General features: G+C 48.2%; 1 protein-coding gene across 2 annotated transcripts in view; it reads right to left on the bottom strand.

Annotated features, from left to right (window-relative positions):
- The window catches only part of PCSK6 (proprotein convertase subtilisin/kexin type 6), a 213,981-nt gene that overhangs the window by 59,356 nt on the left and 131,412 nt on the right, over window positions 1-23,213 (bottom strand). For both annotated transcript variants that reach the window (XM_073227152.1, XM_037000565.2), the window contains exons 10-13: window positions 21,693-21,796; window positions 19,872-19,989; window positions 10,335-10,523; window positions 6,449-6,585 (exon numbers count right to left, since the gene is read on the bottom strand). In XM_073227152.1, coding sequence (XP_073083253.1) covers window positions 6,449-6,585; window positions 10,335-10,523; window positions 19,872-19,989; window positions 21,693-21,796 — 548 coding nt within the window. The remainder of the gene's footprint in view (window positions 1-6,448; window positions 6,586-10,334; window positions 10,524-19,871; window positions 19,990-21,692; window positions 21,797-23,213) is intronic.

Genomic DNA, 23,213 nt, shown 5'->3' with positions numbered 1-23,213 from the left:
CAGTTTATTTATTACTGTGTGAATACCAAGTACGTAAAACTAAAGCCCACTGGGGCCATGAAATAAGATACATGGTATCCATTACAGAGGAGGATTGGAAAACATGCTTGATTATGTTTGCCATTTACAGCTGATGCCTCACACCTCCTCCTGGCAGGGGAAGATGGTGGGAGGTGCCCTAGCTATTCAGGTGAGTTTGTGATTACAAAGGAAGTCTGAGCCCCACAAAGACACAAACCACAGCCCTGGCTGAGCTCTCCTGCAGGGCACTGTGCTGGGTCCCTGGGGCGGAATGCGGGTGCAGAATGACGTATGCCCTAGCAGACCTGGCATGCAGCAGGTGTGCAGTCTAAGTCAGCATGTGCTGAGTGAATGAACAAAGACCTCTCTGGGGCAGTTCAAAGCCAGGCCTCATCCCAGCTGAGCAGGGGAGGAGCCACGGTACCACATGTATCAGGGTGCTGCAGGGACTCCAGGCCATGAGCGGGTGCTGGGCCCTTCCCTGGCCCTGGGGGTTGAGCAGGATGCCCACCCGGGCAGGGAGTCTGGCCTGAGTGGTCCAGGTGCACGGGCTCTGCCTAGTGCCCCAGGTGTGACCACCAAGTGGGGCTCTGAGGTGGGGAAGAAAGGGTGGGGGGACCCCTACCCTCAATTACTTGTGTCATCACCTTCCACATAACCCCTGAGGAACGTGTGTTCAGTCTCATCTTGCAGGAGAGGAGGCCAAGCACTGAGGCCCAGTGTTATTAGGGACCAAACGTTCCTGCTTCCCAACATTCACATGCTGAAACCTCCCCCCACATGTGATGATGTCAGGAGGTGGGGCCTCTGGGAGGTGATTAGGTCTGGAGGGTGGAGCCTTCATGAATAGGATTAGCACCCTGATAAAGGTACCCCAGAGAGTTAGCTTGCTCTCCTTTGGCCATGTGAGGATAGAAGGAGAAGAAGGCAGCCATCTACAACCATCTACAAGCAGAATCTGATCATGCTGGCAGCCTTCTCAGCCTCCAGAACTGTAAGAGAGATTTCTGTTGCCACCCCATCTACAGCACTTTGGTATAGCAGCCTGAACCGACTAAGGCATGGAGATTTGGGAAAGGTGGAGGCAAGAGGGGCTGATCCCGGGCCTATTCCATGCCAGATGCAGAATGAAGCACGCAGTTTTCCCAGAGACTGAAACTTTCTGCATTCAGAAAGCCTAACTTAAAACACTGAGCATTCTAGATGGAAACTTTCTAAAATGCAGCCATACTTCTCTAAACTTTACTTTGGGACCTTTACTCTGCTCTGACTACACTGTCACCAGCGACCCATCTCAGGCCTTACAGGCTCTCTATGGCTGCTGGGCTCATGCACCCACCCCGGATGCCAGGCTCCCTGCCCCAGCCCTCACTCCCACACTTGGACCCAAGCCTGCTTTCCCAGTGAGGGGCAGGGTCCTTGTGTCCCTAGATGTGGCACTGATTAGAGCTCAGTAAACATGTGCTGGATGCAGGAATGAATGAAAAGCCACTCACAAATGCAACACAGCTGTAAAACAGGATGTGCACTTAGTTCCAATCCTAACTTGTCTCCCGGAGGAGAGTGATCCTGGGAGAAAACGCACGCTTCCTTTGGCCCAGGAGCTAAAGAGGAAAACTGATGACTAATCTGCTACTTAGTTTTTTAAAACTAGTTTTGAAACTAATGGCGTAAACCAAGTGCAATTTGACAGGACATGAATATTATCTGAGCTAGCAGCATATCATTCAGATGATTTAATTACTTAGTAACTCCTAGGGCTTAGCTGGTATCTTCAAGTATTTTTACACAGCACACCATTGAAACTGAGTTGGTTTTGTTTTTTGTTTTTTTTTAAGCAATTAAGTTGCAGAGATTTGAGGGAGGTTGAAATGAACAACACGGAAATGCAGTGCCTCGCCCCAAGAACAGGTTCTCAGAATCACTGTAGAGGAAATGACAAGGGTGCTGTTTTTTCTGGGTTCAGTGCCTTTTTGTTTGCTATTTTGGGCACTATTCCTGGCACCGAGGCCGGCAGTGACCTGGTCGCTAGGGGCCACCCTGACCACACAACCAGGGAGGGAAGGACATACCCAGTGGGGTCAATCACACCCTCGGCACAAGCAAAGCTGAGAGGGCAGCTCCTGGCCTGCATTTCCCTTGGGATCCAGAATACCAGAGACAGTGGGAAACCTCAGTCACCAGGTGTCACCTTCCCGGATTGAGGTCCCCAGCAGGCATCACCAGCCTGACCTGAACACGGCAGTGTTGGGGATTGGCCTGCTTTGAAAGGCAGACTGGATGTAAGATAGTTCTCATTCTTTTTTCTTCCCCTCTCTCCTACCTCCCTGGAGAGATGCTGGTGGCGCGACCCTGACTCCGTCTTGTGCTGGGGAGGAGGCACAATGCCTGGATGTGCTGAGCATGCAGTGACAAGAGAGGGACCCGTGTTGCCTTGCACAGGAAGATAGGCTTAGTGCCCATCAACAGTGGCAGGCCACTTGCCTGACCTTGTTTCTGCAAAGACCACCTCAGGCACAGCAGCTCTCTGCAAAGTAAATCTCAGGCTAAGCCACTGCAGGAGCTGCTGCAGAAATGGGCACCCTCTCTGTGACAGTGTATCCCATTCCCCCAAATTCCAGTGAGTCACAGAAGGTCAGAGCCAGTAGACACCAGGAGATGTTTATCCTTTTCCTGTCTCAACTAGACCCTGGGTCTAACCATATCCGGGGGTGGACACTGGCCTGTTTCAGGATGTAATTCAGGGCCAACCTCTGGAAGTACCCCTTGTATTGATCACTAAGCATGTGTCCTCTGCAGTGTGCACAGCATCTGGTCATGTGTTGACATGAAAAGTTCCACCTGTGCTCATTCAGCAACAAAACACCTACTCGGCACCTATGAGGACCCATACAGGTACTGGGGGCATGGCAGGAGCCCAAAGACAAGGCTCCAGAGAGCAAAGATCAGTGTGAAAGGTGAGCACAGAGCTGGCGAGTGCTGTGCAAGCAGGAGTGGGAGCCGAGGTGGCAGGCAGGGTGCGGGGAAGATGCATGGCCTGTGCTGTGGTACCCAAGTGACCCCACAGCTTTGTACCTGCCCCCATGAAATCATTTTTATGTACGTAACGAGACTTCCTCTCACTGCCCACACCCAGGAGGGTTCAGGGTGCCCCACTGCCCTTGCAGCCAGCTTGTCCACACTTGTGCCTTTCCATACCAGCTGTTTGATGAAAACACGTACGTGTGTATTTCCAGTCCCACCCTCCCTGGACCTCCAGGCACACATCTCCCCGGACCTGCCTTGGGCACCTTCAATTTAACCAGCCCCCACTGAGCTCCTGATCAACTTTCCAGCACCCGCTCCCCCTGCCATGTTCCAGGTCTAGGAAACCGCAGCCCCATTCTTCTACTGCACAGGCCAAAAGCTCTCTCTCTTCTCTCCCAGTCCACATCTGACCCGGCAGCAGATCCTCCAAACCCGACTTTTGGAATCTGACCACTTTAAATGCCCCCAAGTCACTGTCACTCATATTGGAATGGCCTCTTAACTGGCCTCCCTGCCTCTGCCCCTCCCCCCTCCACCACATGTCAGTCTGTGCTGGCCAAGCTGGCAGAATGAGCCTGTCAACATGAACCTCAGATCATCTCTCTTCTCTGCTGTAAATCCCTCAGTGGCTCCCCACCAATCTCTCAATGTTCCCCAAAGCATAGTACAGCCGGTCTTGCAGGATCTTGGGCACAACCAGACACACAGCATTAACACCTGCATGTTGATAATCCTCCCAGAGAAAGCACTGGCCTAGCGGGTCTGGGTGCCTCCTAGGTGCCTGCCTGCTCCCCACCCATCCCACCCCTGCAGGAGGAGGATGTCTCCATCCAGGTCTGGAAGAGAAGTGAGATCTGGGCAGACTAGAGAAAGGGAAGGGGGTAACCTCAGGCCAGCGAATCCCCTTCCAGCATGTGACATGCCACAGGGGCCACTGCTTCAGAGACAGCATCTAGCTCGGCTCCATTTCATAGCTGAGGACAATGAGGTCCAGAGGGGGACTCTGGACCGCAAAGTTCTTAGAAATGTAAACACTTCCCAGAATCATGATGATGTGCATGCAATTCCCCACTATAGACGTGGGCCTCAGCTGCAGACGGACAAGCTGCATCGTGTGTTTGCACAGATCCACGGATGCATTCCATCCGCGTGGATGCAACTGCCAGCCTCCTAGAGCCAGCCTCCCACGCAGGCAGCAGTGGGCGCCGGTGTTCTGACGCTGTCTTGTGCCTGGGGAGCAAGGAATGCCTGCCTGTGCACTTAGCATGAGAAGTCAACCCCTTACTTTTAACAGTAGGCCAGTATACTTTGGGGCTTTTAGAAGAATTTAGGAGTTTCTACTTTTACAATACACGGATTTCAAGTGATCTAAAATTTTACATTTTTATATTTCTCGACTTTGTTACAGTATCATTTTTGCACAAGTTATTTGTTATTGTCAAGGTAAAAAAGTGACTTTTTTTCTGGGGGCAGGGAAACCTTATAGATGATGATTTAAGGTTAATTTTCTACATAAGACAAATCAGTGCCCTTTTATTCTCTCTGGGAAAAAAAAAAATCCCTCCAAACTGTGTTTCACAGAAAATCAGAAAGAGGCCAGGGCAGGGGAAGGTTCTAGGATGATGAAGCAGACTGTGGGAAACAGTACAGCAGCGCCCGCAAACCTCTGGGAAGCTCCCCCAGAAAAGCTAGATTGGAGTGTGGTCCACGGACATCACCACAGGTGCGGCAGAGAGCTACGGGAAGACCGCAGAGCCCTTGTGGGTGCCTACCGAACGAGACATGATGCTCATTCTCATTCTCTTCCCTACTGCAGCCCTGCCACCTAGGTCCATGCCTGGCTCATAGTAGAAGTTCAGTAAAGAACCAGTTAAATAAATGATTATTAACCAAATGGAGAGGTATGAAAGGTTGTAAAATTACCAGAGAAACAAATAACCTGAAAGCAAAATCAAGAAAACCATCCCACTTACAACAGCATTGAAAAGAATAAAAGTACTTAGGAACAAATCTCACCAAGGAAGTATAAGGCAGGTGTACCAAACACTACAGAACAATGCTGAAAAAGTTAGAGAATCTAAATAAATGGGAATACACCCCTATTCATGGATCAGAAAATTCAGTACTGCTAAGATGGCAATACTCCCCAAACTGACCTATAGAGTCCATGAAATCCCTGTCAGAATTCCAACCTTTATTCCAGAGATTGATACAAGCTGATCCTATAATCCATATGGAATTGTAAGTGACCTCAAATAGCCAAAACAATTTTGAAAAGGAAGAACAAAATTGGAGGACTCCTAGTGCCCTATTTCAAAATATATACAAAGCTACAGTGACCAAACCAGGGTGATACTGGCATAGGTAGGGACAGATCTGAGAGTCCAGAAATAAACTCATACATCCATGGACAATCTATGACACAAGGATGCCAAAATCATTTAATAAATGAGGGAAATAATAGTCTTTTTAACCAACAGTCTCAGAACAACTGGATAGCTGTATGCAAAACAATGAATTTAGGCTTTTACCTAACACTCTACAAAAAAATGAATTCAAAATGGATCAAAGTCCTAAACTAAGAGTTAAAACTGTAAAACCTATAAATTATATTAAAAAAAGAGGAGAACATAAGTTTCAACCTTTGTGACCTCAGATCAGATAATGGTTTCTTAAATATGACATGAAAAGCACAAGCAACAAAAGAAAAAATAAACTGAAATTTCAGCAAAATTAACTTGTGTACATCAAAGACAGTATTGATTAAGTGAAAGAACCCGCAAAATGGGAGGAAAAAGTTTGCAAACCATGTATCTGATAAGGATCTAGTACCCAGGATACTTAAGGAACTCTTATAACTTAATAATAAAAGGGAAACCACTCAATTTTTAAATGGACAAAAGACTTAAAGAGACATTTCTCCAATGAAGATATAAAAATGGCCACTAAGCACATGAAAAGATTCCCAGCATCACTGGCCATTGGGGAAATGCAAATTAAAGCCACAGGGATACACCACTTCACACCCACTAGGATGGCTATAATTTTTAAAAAATGGAAATAGCAAGTGTTGATGAGAATGCAGAGAAATTAAAACCTTCATATATATGTGCTAGGAATATAAAATGGTCTAGCCACTGTGGAACACAGATGGGTATGGGATTTCCCCTTGGAGTGATGAAAAGGTTCTGGAATTAGGTAGTGGTGATGGTTGTATAACATTGTGAATGTACTAAAAAGCCAGTTAATTATGAATGATGAAGTTTGTATTATGTGCATTTTACCTCTATTGAAAAAAAAAAAAAAGAATTACCAGAGACACTGAAATTAAATAAAAATCCATAGTTAACAAAAGGGTTGAAATACAGAAGTGGTCATGAAATTCCTGAGAGCTACTGACCTTGTTTCTCTGGGTTGCGGACCTGGGATGGCATGTCTTGGATTTCCAAGGTCCATTCCCCCTCAGCCTTTTCTCCCCAGCAGTGCACAGTCATGAACTCCCAGTTTGTAAACCCTTCGTTGGAATGATCCAGCAATCTGCAATTGGAGACCTAGGGTTAGAAAACGGGGGTCCTGAAAGTGGTTGGGGATGGGGGACAAGTTCAAGAGAGGCTCTGTCTTGCCTCAGAATTCCTCAGGTGACTGTACGATCTGCTGAACAGTGCCTCAAGGACAGCAGGTGTGAGAACAGGGTAGAGGCCTGGCCCCAGCTGATGCGAAGGGGCTGCTGAAAGGGTGACTTGCGTTATGACACAGCACTGGACAGCAGGCTCACCTCCATTATCTCACTGGGTCTCCTAGACACTTTGAGAGGCAGGCAAGTCAGTGGTGGTCTCCTCCATCCCATCCTAACTTACACAGGGAGAGATGCAGGTGTAGTGATTTGCTATACAGGTCAAACAGCCAGGAACCAGCTGGGCTGGAACCGCATTCTGACTCCTGTTCGTCTTTCCATCACCAGCAGGTATTTAAGAGATCTCCAACCCATGCCCTCCATCCCCATGTTCCTTCAGAATGTGCTTGGTCCCTTCCCACCCCAGAGCAATCCTACGGAGCTCAGGACGCCAATGCCTGAACACATATAAGCAGACAAAGACTGGGCCTCAGGATTCTTTTACTTAAGAAACAAGGGCATCACAAAGGAAGCCTTTCAAAAACCCTGGTTTGTGGTATGAATGAAACTTGCACGCTTGTCTTAGAGCCAGCTCTGGTGCTGTCCTCCAGAACAGAAAGAAGGAAAAACGTACAACTACCCAAACTTGTGGGAAAAGTACTGTTCCATTATCTCCAGGGCTTAACTGGTTGGGAGGTGGCTGGCGAGGGTGGGGAGGAACAGAAGCTCCCTCCGGCCGGCGACCTCCCCTGGCAGGTCCTGCAGAGCCTCTCTTGGTTCTTCCAGACCTGATGGTCTTTCTTGGGATTTCAGCTCTGGCCGCTTTGCTCATGTTTGGTTTGAGCAGAAACAGGCAGCAGCTCATGGGCACTCTCTTTCCAACACTGAGGGCCCCCCTCAGTTTTCTCTCCTTAGAAAAAACTATTCCATGTTGTTATCTTTTCCTCTTCCTTCCCAGTCTGATTTTCCATCTCTACTTTGGAACAACTTTTTTTTTAACAGGTATTTAAGAGGTCTCCAACTCATGTCCTGCATCCCCATATTCTTTACTGCTCATTAGAAATTCAGATACATATGTTTTGTGTGATATAAGCCTCAGTTCCCCATTTGGGGGTGCTCTGAACAGCTGATGAATGAAATTGTCTATCAAGGGACCATTCTTTGCACAGAGAAGAGTGAGAAGGGGGGGCACCCTGTACTCTCTTTGAAGAAACTGCAAAGGTCAAAGCTAATTTTTACACAATGCCAAACTGAATCCAACGCCCTGGGCAGAGGACAAAGACAAACTGTCTGAAGCACTTAGAATGTCAACTTACTCCTGGTGAAGAAAATCTGGCAACCTGAAAAAGCTGCCGAATTAAGCACGATGTGAAATAAAGTGGAGGGTAATAGATCCTAAATCACAAACTCATCGTATAATCACATAATCTGTGACTTGGGAAAGAACAACTTCCCAAGACTCAGGGGACTGCCCAAGGGCCTCGGGGCACATGTGAAGGTCTTGGTGGCACAAGTACAGCAACTCCCAGCAAATGGGTAGTAATGAGCCAAATGAATCCACAGGACCTGCGCTCTGCCATCCCAGGGGCTCCAGCACTGGGCCTGAGCAGAAGGATGGCTGGGGGAAGGGAAAGAGAACAGAGTGGGCGGGGCTGGGGGGAGGAGCGCGGGGGATGCTGGAAGGTTCCCGCATGTCAGGTAGACAGATAGATGTAAGTAAGCAGGACAGGAAGGGCGCTGTGCCAAGCATTTTCCTCTGTATCATCACATCAGTTCTTGCAATATTCCTGACTGTGACGGGGATAAAATGACATTCCCAGAGTGAGGAATAGAGAGAAGTGGGGACCCAGCCGGGAAGTGAAGGAGCTGGGCTGTGATGCTGGTGTGAGGTCCTGCAGGGCACTACTACCCTGCTTGCTTGCTGTCCATCGCCTTGACCCCTGAGCTTTACCATGGCTGTTGCCAACCCAAGTCATTTGACACCAGCACCTAGGTCCTGCCTTGAGGTCAGGGGTCACCACCTCAGTTGCCTCCTGGTGTCTGGCCTGGGGGGCCCCAGCAGGGTGACTTCACCAGAGCCCAGAGACACGGAACTTGTGCCTGGCCTCAGTACTGGTGCCAGGACAGAGACATGGGGCACTGAAGTAGAATCACTCATCTGCCCAGCTACAGCCTAGTGTTTGTGCAGGAAATGAGGATCCATATTGGAGAGCTTCCAGTTTTTAAAGAAATGTTAGAAATTCAGGCATTTAGATGAAATCTCTAAAAGTTATAATAATAATAATAATACTATAATAAAAACAACCCTGGTTGCAAAATAGCATTAAGCTGCAGCTTGCCAGCTGGTACATTCAAACTGCACACACCCTTGCTTATCTCCTGTGAGCAAAGGCAGAGTGTGGCCTCGGCCTACCTTCAGGAGGGAGAGATGCCTTGTGTTGCTCTTGTGCTACGAGGGTGGAACCTAGTAGGAGCTGAGGTTGGTGGCCAAGTCTGAAAACCCGTGAAGCCAGGGTCTGGTCTCTGCGCTGGTCCCAGCATACCAAGGACAAATCCACTGCCCGCTGCCCACTGTCCCACCAGCCAGCTGCTGGGGAGTTGGGGGCACAGTACACCTCCCCACTCCCTCAGACAAAGGTGTGTCTGCCTTACATTGCTGCAGGGCAAGCAATCTCTGTCTTATGCAAAGCAGAGGAGGAGTAGAAGGGGTTTAAGAAAGAATGCATGCGAAGCCTGCCTGGTCCTGAATGGAGGCTTACACTCAACCCCCATTTCTGAGTCCTACAGCCTGTGCAACGCAGCAGCCCCAGGCAGGAAACTGAGGAGTCAAATAGGCTCACACAGGGCAAGCAGGGAGGGGGGCCGCAGTCCAGCAGGCAGGGCAGTCTCAGGGTGCTTAATGAGAGGGTGGTGGACACAGTTGCCAGTTCTATTTTTTAAGAGAAGCTAGAAATGCTAATCTGTCTCTGAAACCTACTTCCAGCCCCCCAACTTCCCCCAAGCTCCTGGAAGTCCCTTCCCTCCAAGTTTCTGCAAGTCGCATAAATGGCATCAAAGTGCTTCTCCTTGTTTCTAATGACTCATTGCTTTCCGCAAACTGCCTGAAGCTCCAGAATTCAGGCCTGTTTCTCAGTGCTCCAGGGAAACGGGGGCCCTTTTAGGCACATGGTCCAGAATGCAGCAGCAAGCAGCCTCTGAGCACCCCACACAGGCCCAGCTGTGACTCCCGCAGAGCAGGGCCTGTGCCTATGCAGGTCCTAAAGCACAACCCCCGACAGGGCAGGACAAGCTTCTGGAGACAAAATAGTGCTCCTTTGATACACGTTCTCACTTAAAATGTCGAATAAATATGATAAAAATCATCTTCAATGCACTTCTAAGAGCAATTAACTCATAGCCGGAATTCCATAAATTACTCTGCCACACAGCAGAACCACCACAAACCCTCTGTCGTTACTGCCTAAAAACGAGTTGTCCAGGAGTGCTGGAGCCCTTGTTTCAGGCAGCTCGTTTTCAGGTTTGTGGGCCCTGCATGTCAGTGTCTCCAAGGGGAAGCAGCTAGTGGAACCAACGAGCCTTCATCCCAGGGTGTCTTGCAGGGAGGCTGTGACCTTGGCCTGGACAGGCCCTCATGGTGAGCACCAGATCCGACCCTGGACCAGCCTGGCCTTACCTCTTAGCCAAAAGTTGAGACTTGGTTCCCGAGGGAGAAATCAGGTGGATCTGGAGGTCTCCTCGGCGTGGGTGGGAGATAGAGACACGAGCCACCACGTGTTCCAGGTAGCCCACACGCTGGTCTGAACGGTCGGCGCAGGCGGTGGTCAGGGTGGTGGTCCGCAGCGTCTGCACCACAGGGATGCTCCTGGGAGAGGAGGGAGGAGCTTAGTACTGGGCACCAGAGGCTCTAAGTCTCTCTCACATGAGGGCAGTAGATTCAGGCCTTCCCTGTGTGCCAGGAATAGCCCAGAAAGAGCTTCCACCGTATGTCTCGCTCTCAGATGCTACTAGTTGAGTTTTATCACATGCCCAGAAGAGGTCGTCATTCTGGAATTTGCTTAGAGAGATTTCTAGAATGGCTTCTTGGGAAGACTCAGCTGACACACCCAGTGATCGGCACCCCCCTTGGTGCCCAGGAGGTGGCTTCTCCCCAAGCAGCATTCGGCCAGCTCGTTTCCTCAACCACCTAGGCTCTGCAAGGCTTTAAAACCCCACTACTTTGTTTCCAAAATCGGCCTTGAAAATATGTCATGATGCTGAATCACAACAGCAAACATTTCCTGAGCTGACTGCATGCTGGACACTGGACAGTAGGCACCAGTCTGAGCATTTAGAAGCATTAATCTATTTAATCCAGAGAGAGGTCAAGGATCATGCCCAAGGTCACACAGCTACTGAGAAACAGAGCTGGGGTTTGAGGCTCCAGAGCCCACTGCCTCCACTTCTGGGTCATACTGCCTCACAAGAATGCTTGTGGGGACCCACACTGGTGTCAAGATGCCAGGAAAGAGTTGGACAAGGAGCCCAGGACAGAACTGGCCCCTGGTGCTAAATGGACGGGTTGAGAATGTAGTGTCTGGACCAGAGACGCAGAGGATGGATAGGAGCTGAGTGGCCCCCGACTGTCCTGCATGAAGACTGGGATCCCCTTCCTCTCTTGCCCTCTGATAGGATTGCATGGGGTTCTCTTTACAAGTGCAGGGCAGTTTCACCATATGGGATGGAATCAGAAGACAAGCACCGAGTTCCAACCATTCACAAGTCAGTCCCACCAGAATTTTCCAACAACTTCCACAGAGAAAGCATACACAAAGCCTGCACATGGGAGTTGCTCCCACATCCAGGCTGGGCCCCCCCACATATGCTGAGCCACTGTGGCTCACGCCAATGCCTTGTAAACTGAAGACAGGACTTCCCACTGCCCGGCAGCACATTAATAATCCCCCACTGCTAGCCAGTGCTCAGTTTATTAGGAGGCGCACTTTTCCCATTATGCCCCAACTTTCCTCTCAGGAGGGGAGGCTTGAAGTATGGGTTTGACATCTCTCAGGAATTATATCTCTTGGCTCTACAGGGCCTGAGCCATAAAAAAGCAATCAAAACAGTTATAAACAGTGATGTAATTCCCTAGGAACCTCTGTAAATATTTGAAAACATGATTTGCCTGCATCATAAACTGATTTAGAGGTGCTGACTTCTTTCATTGCCTTCTCCTGTATTTTACTGTCTATGTTTACTGGTCAGCAGACCCCTGCTGGGGCAGATGCAGAACAGAACAGAAAGTTCTAGAGCATTCCAGCCCAGCTGGGCCCACAGACATCTCCAGGTGAAGTATTCCCTGTCCCCTGCACTAAGAAGGCAAGGTGGGTGAGTCAGAGAGAAGGGACTCACAGTGTGAAGACTCACTAAGTGTGGCTCCCAGGAATAAGCCTCATGTTTCAAACTCCTGTTTGAAAGCCATAGCAAAGTTTAAGACACTGTCTGTGGAGACAGTGAAGGTTCCTATGGCCAGGATTCTCACCTGGCCCTGGTCGGCTTGCTCACACACACGTGAGCAATACATTGTTACTGACTCTATATAAAATAGAGCTCCGTCCAGTGCTCTGGGCTGCTGCATGGCTGCAGGGCTGCAGGGCTACACGGCTACAGGAGAGCAGAAGCTGGAGTGGTGGCAGTATTGAGGACAGAGACTGGGACGGCTGCACGGGCAGAGATGCCCAGAGGCAGAGACCATCTTGCTACATGCAGACTTACTCTGAGTGGACGGGATTCTAGTGGCTGACCTGCCACCGTGGGAATAAAGTTGGGTATAAACCCTTTTACCCCAAGAATGTTCCATTGCCATTCCTTGGTCTCACTGAATCCGTAGTGAACTTGCCTGGGGCTGAAACCCATTGGCAAGACATTGTCTCAGCCCCACCAACCATTTGCTAATTGGGAGGTGGAGCAATCACTCTGCCCTAGAAAAAGACTTGGTATCCCAGCAAGGAAACCTTAATCCTAACAACAAGGTGCAAGGATTTCCGAGTACAGAAACAGGGTGAAAGAAATTGCAATCAAACCCCACCCTCGCCTGCCTGTGCCCAGCACCCAGTGTCAACACCCAGTGAAAAAATATCCAGAGAGTGTTAAATGCCCAGTGAAATAATTAAGTCTCTTGTACTGGACCTTTTAACTTCTGCTAAGGGACGTCAGGCACTGGAGGTTAGAAAGGTTGGCTGGTCTAATGCACTGGGGCCACTCTGCTGCTGTCAGCAGGGTGGCTGGCTTGGGGTGGGCAGCACAGAGTTCCTTCAGGAGTTAGGGGCTTAGCTTGATTAGGTTTTCAAAGCTAAGGCATCACCCTCAGTTGAGGGCAAGGAGCCCTCACCCCCAGGGAACAAGGCTAATTATAACAATTAGTTTTTCCATGAAATCTCTAACTGTGTAAGCTCATAGTAACAAGCCTGCTGGCCTCCTCATTTCTGCAAGTTCTAGGGGAAGGCAGGAGCCCAGGACAGCCCCTCAAGGACAGCTAGTTGAGACCTTTCTCATATGCAGTTAGTCTTCACCACGTTTAATGTCTACTGTTCCTGTTGAAATACATAACCTAATATTCCAAGTCAGGAGGCTTTTGAATTTCCTTTAAAAGAGGAGGGTGGGGAAGGCTTCAAAATGTTTTAGGATGTTAAGCTGAAAATTTCCTGTATTTCAGATAGAAACTCCAAGTAGAAGTGATATCAAAAGCCATCACTTTGTAGGGATTAACTCCAAGGCAGAAGATGAATGAAGAACCATCAGTGGAAAGAAAGAAAGAAAAAAAAAAAGAGAAGTTATTTCCTACCCTACTCTTATTTCAGAGATAACACAAAAAATGCAGGTCAACTGCTACACAATTTATTTTTTAGATTAAACACATGCAGGGATTATCTTTGTCCCATGAACACAGTTCAGCTGTATTTCAATCAAGAAAATGGATTTAGAAAGATCTTAAAGTTCCCAAGATAACTGAAAACGTTCCACCGCTGTTCGAGTCTAAAATTGTTGTCTGTGGGCACAAAGCCATTTTCCTAGGGCCCGAAAGGAACCCAAGGACTTAAAAGATTCCAAAGGAGACCCAGCAATATTTAAGCTTATGGAGGCTGCCCTACTTTGAAAAGATCTCTGCAGACAGAGACTTGTCACTTCCTGTTGAACCACATTTCAGACTTAATTACTAAGACTGAGATGTTCTTCTTTCATCCTCAAGTCCTTGCACAGCTCCCTTCTGTGGGAGCGGAGTGTTAACAGACAGTGGCCTTCATGACAACTGCCTAGGACCTGGTTTTCTCCAACGCATAATACCATCTCGTATCTTGAAAATATGTAGAAAAGGTCACAATTTGCTAAATTCAAGGCACTTGCCAAATCACAACACTTAGAATCTTATGGCATTGGAATACCATTCAGCAGCAAAGAAATATTTTCAAGTACAGGTCTCCTCTGCTGTCTGAAAGTAGTTCCTATGAAACCTTTCCTGAGCCAAAATGGCATAAAGTGAAGAAGCAATCACCACTAATTTATGTGAAAATTTTTTTAGTGTCCCCAGACCCCCCAAAAAAAAACTCTCTTAGGCTTTTCTGATACCTGGGGTCACATCTTGCTAACGGATGCACAAAATAGATCAATATAAAGCACAGATGCTCACAAGACACACTTCGCAGCTCCGGCGGCTGGATGCCCAGATGCTGAGTGGGGTTCCCAGGGAGGGAGGGCGGTAGGGTCCCTCTCGCTGCTGGGGCTGCCCTCCTCTGCAATGGCTTGCTGCAGAACAAACGCTGAAGGCTATTTTCACTTTTTTCCCTAAAAGTAAAAATCCTCTTTGATCTTCGGATTTCTTTCTGTTTGAAAAAACTGGTACTAACATAGGTCTCTTGTAAAAGTGAAGTTGCATAACCCAAACTTTCAAAATGTTGGCTATACTTGTGAACTACACGTCAGGGGAAAGGGTAGGGGAAGGTGGGCCCCAGACAGAAACCCTCTATCCCTCCACCACTCCACTCATCCTTCTGCCCTACCTGGAAAATGGCAAGTCAGTATTTCTCATTCCCACCTGGAAGATCTCTCTCCAGCTCAGCCACGGGGGCCCACAGAATTTCCAGGGCAATGCCACCTTGCCCAGCTGCAGGGCTGGGGCGAGAGTAGGCTAGACTAATTCCTCATTAGACAAATCTGAGATCATGCTGAATGGGAGACCCACCAGCATGGGAAGGCAGCAGCGTCTGTCTGGAGGAGAGGAGGTGCCTGCAGAGCCAAGGGCCATCACAATAGCAGGTCAATCACAAGGTCAACCAGGCAACCCCTTCACAGACCTCTTAAAGGGTATTCAGTGGAGTGGGGAGAGGTTAACTGGGACAGACTTGTTAAATTAAATGGTAGGAAAGAGACTCAGTCTGTTGCAGAACACAGAGCCATCTGAACGGGGATAGCAAGAAGCCTGAGTCACTTCTTAGATCTATGTTCTAGGAGGAACCTTCTTGACTGGGCAGTCATTTGAGTTGGGTAAACAGATTCTACGAACTATCTTATTCCTATTAGTTCACATTTAGAGCTTTCCTTCAATGAAATTACTTTTGATTAACAAATTACAGTGCATCATTTAGGCTGGAAATGAAATTTAACTTAAAAAAGAAAAAGAGGCTAACCCAATACATTAATTTGGACAATGCCATCCATGATTAATCAGGTTGTAAGGTGTTTTAATGTACAATGTTTACATTTATGCAACTTTCATGATTCACGATTCCATCTTTGCAAATTCACCTACTTGCTAAGATTTATTTGTAACCCCCAAATTAACGCTTGAGATGCGGTTATTTGTAGATATATGCAGAGCAGCAAAATATTTGGGTCACCAGATACACACATTTGCTAGAACCCGGCTGAGTTCTAGCAAAACAATGTTGCCTTCTTATTTCAACTGTAAATAAGCATACAACACTTGTAAAGAAGTATCTTTTTTGTGTTCTAGTTAGTGCCACATTTTTCACATTTTTAATGCTTTTCTGGTGGCTTCCCTATTTTAAATGGTCCCCAAGCATTAGAGCTGGAATGCCACCTAGTGTCCCTAAGTGCCAGAAGGTTGCAATGGGCCTTACAGAGAAAACATGTGTTAGATAGGCTTCAACCAGGCATGAGTTACAGTGCTGCTGGCCAAAAGTTCCAATGTTAATGAATCAGCACCAAATACTAAATAAGGTGTCTTTAAACAGAAACACACATAAAACAAAGTTCTGTACGGATGAAAACGAGACCAGAGGCCCCCAGGAACCCAATTCTGTATTTCCTGTTGTAGTGATGGTTCTGATGAGGAAATATACAGAAAGTTCTCAAATCCCTCCCCTCCTGGGGTCTGGTAGGAAGCCAGGAAAGCTAAGAAAGTCAAGGAAACAAAGTTTCTGTTAAGGCTTCCACAATATAAAGGAATCACAAAGTGCTTGGGTGCTTGAGATTGAAACAATGTAACAACGTATTCCACTCCTCCCCCCACCCCCCCACCAGGACTCAATGGTTTGGAACAGCTTGTCAATCATAGTCATGGAAACCCACTAGTTTATAATTCGGTGTTCCGGTAACATTCACAGAAATGGATTAAAATATAACTAGCATCCTGAATACACCTATAGTGACCGAATAGCTCCTACTACAACAGTTTCTGTGTGCTGACTGCCCACTTAGCTTTGTAGTAAATGTATAAAAAGGCTTGGCCCTCCTGTAATTGGGGCTCAGACCTTTGGAGATCACTCTCCTCTGAGGCTGCCAATGTGAAATAAACCTCAACCCTCCAAGATCTCTGAGTGCTGCTTGGTTCTTCCATTAGCGATCCAGTCCAGGTTTCCTGGTTTTCTGCAACAGTTCTGTATTCAAGAATTCACTGCTTGTTTTTGCATTGCTGTGATCATTCACTGAAAGTGGCCTGTGATGTGCTTCCCTGCTGTGGGTGCTGGAGAGGTGGGTCAGACACCCTGACCTCTGTTCTGGGGGCCTCAGACTGTTTTGGGGTGGAGGTGGGTGATGGTGGTAAAGAGACAGCAACATCTGACAGACAGCACCTGGGGGCAGCGGGCCTATCCCCTCATCCTCACTCCCAACCCTGCGGCCCCTCTCTCCTGGTGGGCCCCCTGGCCCTCTCCACACTCCCAGGGGCTACTTGTTCTCTCTCAGGAGGGAGACCCAGATGGAGACAAGTTAAATGCATAAGCCCCACAGTCCCTAGATGTACAGCGTCCAGACTAGAAATGCCAGCATATTGCCTGGGGTCCCTATATGACCCTACTTCAAATTAAAGAAAATCCATTTGTCACAGCTTCCTCCTGGTGGGGCCGCTTCTCGTGTCTGTAATGCAGCCCAGATTCTCTCCATTGCAGCCTTTTTTGAGCTGTGCTATTGTTTCAGCTCCTCTTGGCCTCAGCATGATTCAAGGGCAGGTGGAGGAGGCGCTGGACAGAGCAGCCCAGCAGAGGGACACCAACAGGGCCCTGAGCAGTCCCAAGGCACAGTGAGTGTGATGCTACTGTTTGAGCACAGGCAGGATCTGCAGAGAGGTGGCCCGTGGACTCCCCCCGTAATGACCACAGGACAGCCTCCCTGAACTGTGACAGATCCCAGGAGAGGAAGAACAGATCAGGCCTGAGGGGCAGGAGAGGGCAGAGGGGCGTCATTCATTCCTGCCCCTGCACATGACTGTCAACACTCTCTAATGCAGACCCCACATGTCATTCCTGCAGGAATGACACACACGGCCATAGCCTCCTCTAGGACCTCTAGGAGCCTGTACATAATGCTCAGTGAACACAGTTCTCTGACCTTCCTCTCATGGGGGTGGCACTGCCCTTCTACTCAAGAGGAAAGAGTAAGCATATCACATGGGACAGCCAGATAAAGAGGCGCTCTCTCTCCCCTTCCTTCTCATTTTCTGCTCTTTTCCATGGCATGCAGCTGAGGCCAAGTCTGGGACACTCAGAGTCCTGGGATTCCACCAGGACAAGGAGAAACGAGAATGAGGCCAGGAGAGTGGGCAGCTGGACCAGGAAACACACGCGGAGAGGGGGCAGTAAGTAGGAGAGGGACAGGTAGTGTGAGAACCCTTGCTTTTCATTTTTAAGCCGTGATGATCCTAGTAGCTTGGGCCCAGCTAGACTAGAACCCTGATGAAGGAAACTGGCCCTCACCACTGGGAGTGCTCAGCAACCCTGGTTCTAAAGACCCTGGAGGTAGGCTGGGGCGCTCTGCCAGGAGATGAAGCCCCAAGGTACACGGAGGCATTGCTTGTTTGTGTCTCCCTCCCCCTCCCCCTCCCTGCCTCTCTCCCACACCCCATCTCTCTCTGGAGGCCCTTATGCCCCTGGGGACAATTGAATGTGCAGTTCCTCACACACGGTTTGGGACAGCAGGTTAGCTGAATATTCCAGAAAGAGTCTGAAACTGCTAAATGTAAAGATGATTTTTCTTTAGAAACAGAAGTCTGATTCTTCTCCTCTATTGGAATCTGTATGGTCCTTTCCTTCCTCAAAGGACAGGAACAATGTCATACTGTATGTTATGGCTGGTTCCCTCAACCTGTGCTGTCTAGACTTCATGTGCTTTCACTTAGAAAACAAAATAAAATAAAAATACAAACAACCCTTCGCCACCTAGGCACCACTCAACCATCTTAAAACTATTTCTGGCAGGAGAAGAATGCTTCATTGAGGAGCTACCCTGACGGGGAAATCACTGGAAAGGCAGAGCTCAGGCCCCGCCAGGGCCACGGGGAAGACAGCAGCCTTGCTGAGCAGGATCCAGCTCCTCACCTGGAGCTTGAGGATCCACGTTCCAGGTGTTTGCCAGCAAACAAACCGCAAGAAGGCAAAGGCTTCCTTGATTTCACAGACCTTCCCACTTCTTCTGCACTGGACAGTCTAAGGCTCCCCGGAGAAGAGGATGCTTTAAGATGTCAAGACCCTGTTGGGCCTTGGAGGGGTCACCCAGCAGTCAGTCTCCACAACTGGCCGCAGGTTGGGAAGGACATTTTTCAAAAGATCCTTCCATGGCTATTCATCCAACGAAGACTTTCTGAATTCCTCCTGCATGCCGCGCATCAGCGAGAAACACTTCTCTCACTATCTTTTAGGTAAAGAGTGTATTGTAGGAGGTAGATGTATTCAAGGAAGAGGCAATCTCAGAGTGATCTGTATTTGTTAGTAAAGCAGGGGTCACTTTTAATCATCCCATCGTTTCTTTTTCCAAACACACCTTTCCAAACATAGTAGTTACAGCTAGAAAAAAAAGCATTCCCTTCTTTACCAGATATTGAACCCTAGAGGAACATCATTCTCCTTCTTAAAACAGTATAGTGGTAATGGGAGAATTCAGAGGAATAATCTGATTTCTTCTCCTAAAGGAGTAGGGCTCTTGCTATCTGGCTTTATAGCTGATTTCTTTCTTAAACAAAAATTTCATTGAACAAATGTAACTGACTTAGAATAACTTCCTACAAAGGGCAATGTGCGAGGAGTCCTAGCCACAGAGGAAAGATGAAGCCAGGGCCCTACAGCGTACTTCTCTAGCCTTGTTAGAAAACTCCCAATGCTATATAGCCTTAAGAAGGTTTTTGGCATCCAGATAAAAGTGAAGTGGAGGGTAAGTGTTCTGCGCGCTTTGGATAATAAACTCCCTCCTGTGACAGAGAAGGGGCAGAGACTGCCACGGCCGTTCGTGGCCAATGGAGTCACTGCCGGCAGGCTCTCTGGGCAGGTAGGGTCGGGCCGGGCCCAAGGCTCCGGCCTCTAGAGGGTGACGACAGGGAAGACCTCACCACTGTGGCTCATCACATCCACCGTGCAGGGCCGACCCCTGGGCTGGTTGGCGAGGCCAAGTATTATGGATGAGAATTGCCAATACGAGGATGCGGGTTCAGGCTATAGGACCGACTCCCTACCACAGAGCAATCTGCTGCAAAAGGGAAAACAAAACTGACAGCAAAAGCCTCAAAAAGGTCAGGGTGAAGGAGCATTTCCTCTCCCAGCTCCACAGTCCGTGGGAGGAAATGCTGATGGGTATATACACCTACTGCCATGCACATGCACACACATGACTCCCACTGAGGTGTACAGGAAAGCGTGTGTAAACACCTTCCCCTGCCAACACCTTACAGCAGAGTTGGGTCCAAGCTGACGTGCCTGTAAAGCAGTGTGGGGCCAGAGCCGAGCCTCACCTGGGCCGCTTGTCTGTGGCAGCGACACACACATGCTGTGCGGGTACTGCCGTCCACTTCTTCGCCTCCATGACGAGGGCTTCCGCGTCCACCAGTCCAAATCCATAGAGGTGGCTAACTGGAAAGACAGAGCCTTCAGACCCAGCTCCCCTCCCTCCCCTAGGAATGGAGCAAGGCGGGCTCCCTCACTCTGCATAAGGCACCTGATCCGTGGCCACCATGGTTTGGGGACAAACCACTCCAGGGCTGGAAGGGCCCGGGCTGTCTCCTGGAAGGCCCTGCTGCAGGACCAGGCCTTCTGCGGTCTGTTCCAGGATCCCAGCTGCTTTACTCTCTGAACTATACTCCTTCAGGTCAGGAGTGTGGGCTGGGAAGCGTGTCCCATTTTAGTGCAGAGTGACAAAAAGGGTGTCAAGAGGTGGGCCTGTTACTTGATTTTTTTGAGATGAGGACAGGTTTCCCTATGCTAAAGGGACACGTCAGCATCTGCGCTCCCTGAATCAGAAATCAGGCAAGAGAAACAAAACCTTAAAGCCCTTGGTTCACATGACCACGATGTGTAATAAACCATAAAACAAGGTGGCACTCATCTTTTTTGCCATTTTCTTGCTCTGCTGAATTCCCAGGGTATTCCAGGAAAGTGGCACAGCACGTGGATCGTGAGTGCTCGTGAGCTGGCCTTATCCACCGCTTAATTTGGCAAAAGCAGGTTAGTTTCAAAGTTTAAGAGGCAAGGTTGAGAACTAGATACAATCTATTTTCCTATTTAATTAGGCCAAAATTGAAATGTAGGCCAGCTCTTGTTACAGCACACCACTACCCCCAACATTCCTGCAAAACAAAGATGCATTAGACCTAATCAACGGCCTCCTTATCAAAAGGAATGTCCTTTGGAACTCACAGTAACAATGCTTGACCTATATTTTTCAGATAGTAGTATCAGGCTTGTGTCAAAATAGTTGGACCTGAGTTTCAGAAATGGAAAAAAAAAAGTCCTCTCTAACATAGCATGGCTGAATGGAAATCTTTCCCAATTATCTCTGGTAAGAAGCCAGACAAAGATAGCCAGTGGCACAGTTCTGTAATTACCTGCCAGGGAGGCTCCACGTGTCTGTGTTGCAAGTCCTGACTGTAGCTGATCTCATGGCACCCAGGGGCAGCACCAGGCTGTGTTGGGGGTGGGGGCTTTGTTGCCCTATGGGTTTTTTTATAACATGGGGTCTTGGTGACAAAAAATTTTTATAGTTAGAAAGTAACTTCCATGCCTATCTCAGTGTCCTCCTTGTACAGATGAAGAAACTGAGGGCTACTTTCAAAATCATACAGCTACTCAGGGCAGGGAATGCAAGTTGCCCTTAGGTGCACATAGGCAAACATTGTCTATCTTAATAATTATGGATTTATTTTAATATTCATTAGAAACAAAAGACAACTATACATCAAACCCACAGTTAACTAAATGTAATTAAGTTTCCTTATAAAATAGGTTTCTTTTTGTTAAAAAAAAAAAAAAGCAAGTCAATTTAAAAAGAGCTATTAAGTCAATAGTGGTGCAGGTGGTCCCTGAACATGGTAGAAGTCATGAAGTCAGGGGAACCCTGAATCTAGTGGCTTTAGATTTCTTCCTTAATGTCAGTGTGAGGTTCCCAGGATACTTTTCTTAAATTTCTAGATACACCTTTTTCATTCTGGACACACAAAATTAATGTTGATTTGTGTGGTGATTCTTTTTGAGAAATTCACAACAACCCTTAGTTCAGATTCCAGGAGGTTCCCCAGAGAGCCCGCCAGGCTGTGGTGACCTGTCCCTGCTCAGCCCACCTTTACGACCAGCACCGTTGACTTTCCAGTCGTTCGCTTTCAGGTGGGCTGGCCTGGATGTCTTCACCAGCAGGTGCTGGACATCCCTCCAGGTTAGCTGGCTGCTGCAATGACACAAGGACAGACCACTGATGGCCACACTGGCCCATCAGAGGTGGTGTGTTGGGAGCCAACGCTGAGCCTGGACTTGAGAAAGCCCCACAGGCTCCATTTCCTTGGCAAGGGTTTATTTCACAGCCTCCTTATAAAGAATGGTTCCCAGCAATTAAATCCTGAGATAAAATAGTACAACGGATGACCTAAAATCCACTGCATTAAAAACCCAGACTTGCTGGCAAGCTGTACTTGATTTGTATAAGGGCTACATAGGAAACTGTGGGAGTGGTGACAGCAAGCATTTATACGTATTTGGGCCATTCTTCACCACAATGACCAAATGCCCAGACCCTACCACCGTGGGGACCCACCAGCTTGCAGATTATAATTTAAGATTTTAGTAATTCTAAATTTACAACACATTCATTTTGGCGCATAGTAGAAACATTAAAAAGAACACATTCTCACTAACAAAAATGCACAGACCAGATTTCTTTGATTCTAAGAAACATTGCCCCCCCGCCCTACCCGTTAACTCCTCTGAAACCAAGATCATCTTATGATGCTGCTCTTGTGACCCCCCGTGAGGACTGGTCACTGACAAGTGCTGGAAGTGCCTGCGGTGGTGGCCTTCACCCTCTCTTGATCAGTGCCTGCGCCAGCCCACAGTGGTCACAGCTGTCTCTCCAGTCATCCACTGTGTGTATGTGTAGATATGCATGCGTAGATACATAACATAAAATGTTCCATCTTAAGTACATTTTAAGTTGTAAGTACACAGATCAGTGCCGCTACGCCTGTCACACTGCTGGGCAGCCATCATTGTTCTCATCTTCCCCAACCGAAACTCTTGTGCCCGTCCAACCCTACCTCCCCACTGCCCCTAACCCTGCCCCTCGAACCACGCTTCTATTTTCTGTCTCTGAGTCTGATGACTCTAGGACCTCTCACGTAAGAGGAGCCATAGAGTGTTGTCCTATTGTGACCGGCTTATTTCACTCAGCATAATGTCCTCCAGACTTGTCCATGTTGTAGCAGGTGTCGGGATTTCCTTCCTTTTAAAGGCTGAATAATATTCCATGGTATATACAGACCACATTTTGTTTATTCATTTATCTATCAATGGACACTGAGGTTGTTCCCACCTTTGGCTATTGTGTGTACTGTTATCCTGAACATGGTATACGAATACCTCTTCAAGTCTCTGCTTTCAATTTTTTTGGGTGTCTACCCTCAGGTGGAGTTGTTGGACCATATAATACATCTCTAATTTTCTGAGGAGCCACCATACTGTTGTCCACAGTGGCTACACCACTTTACATTCCCAACTGCCCACTCTTTGCCTGCTCTCCTACTAGGAGCTCATCCGTGGTCTGAGTCTTGGGGTACACATGCACTTCCCCCTTGGGGGCTCACATTCCCCAG

Source organism: Manis javanica, chromosome 18 (assembly GCF_040802235.1).
Source record: "Manis javanica isolate MJ-LG chromosome 18, MJ_LKY, whole genome shotgun sequence".
Classification (NCBI taxonomy): Eukaryota; Metazoa; Chordata; class Mammalia; order Pholidota; family Manidae; genus Manis; species Manis javanica.
Note: the sequence above shows the minus strand (reverse complement) of the source record. Positions and strands in the feature narration are given on the sequence as shown.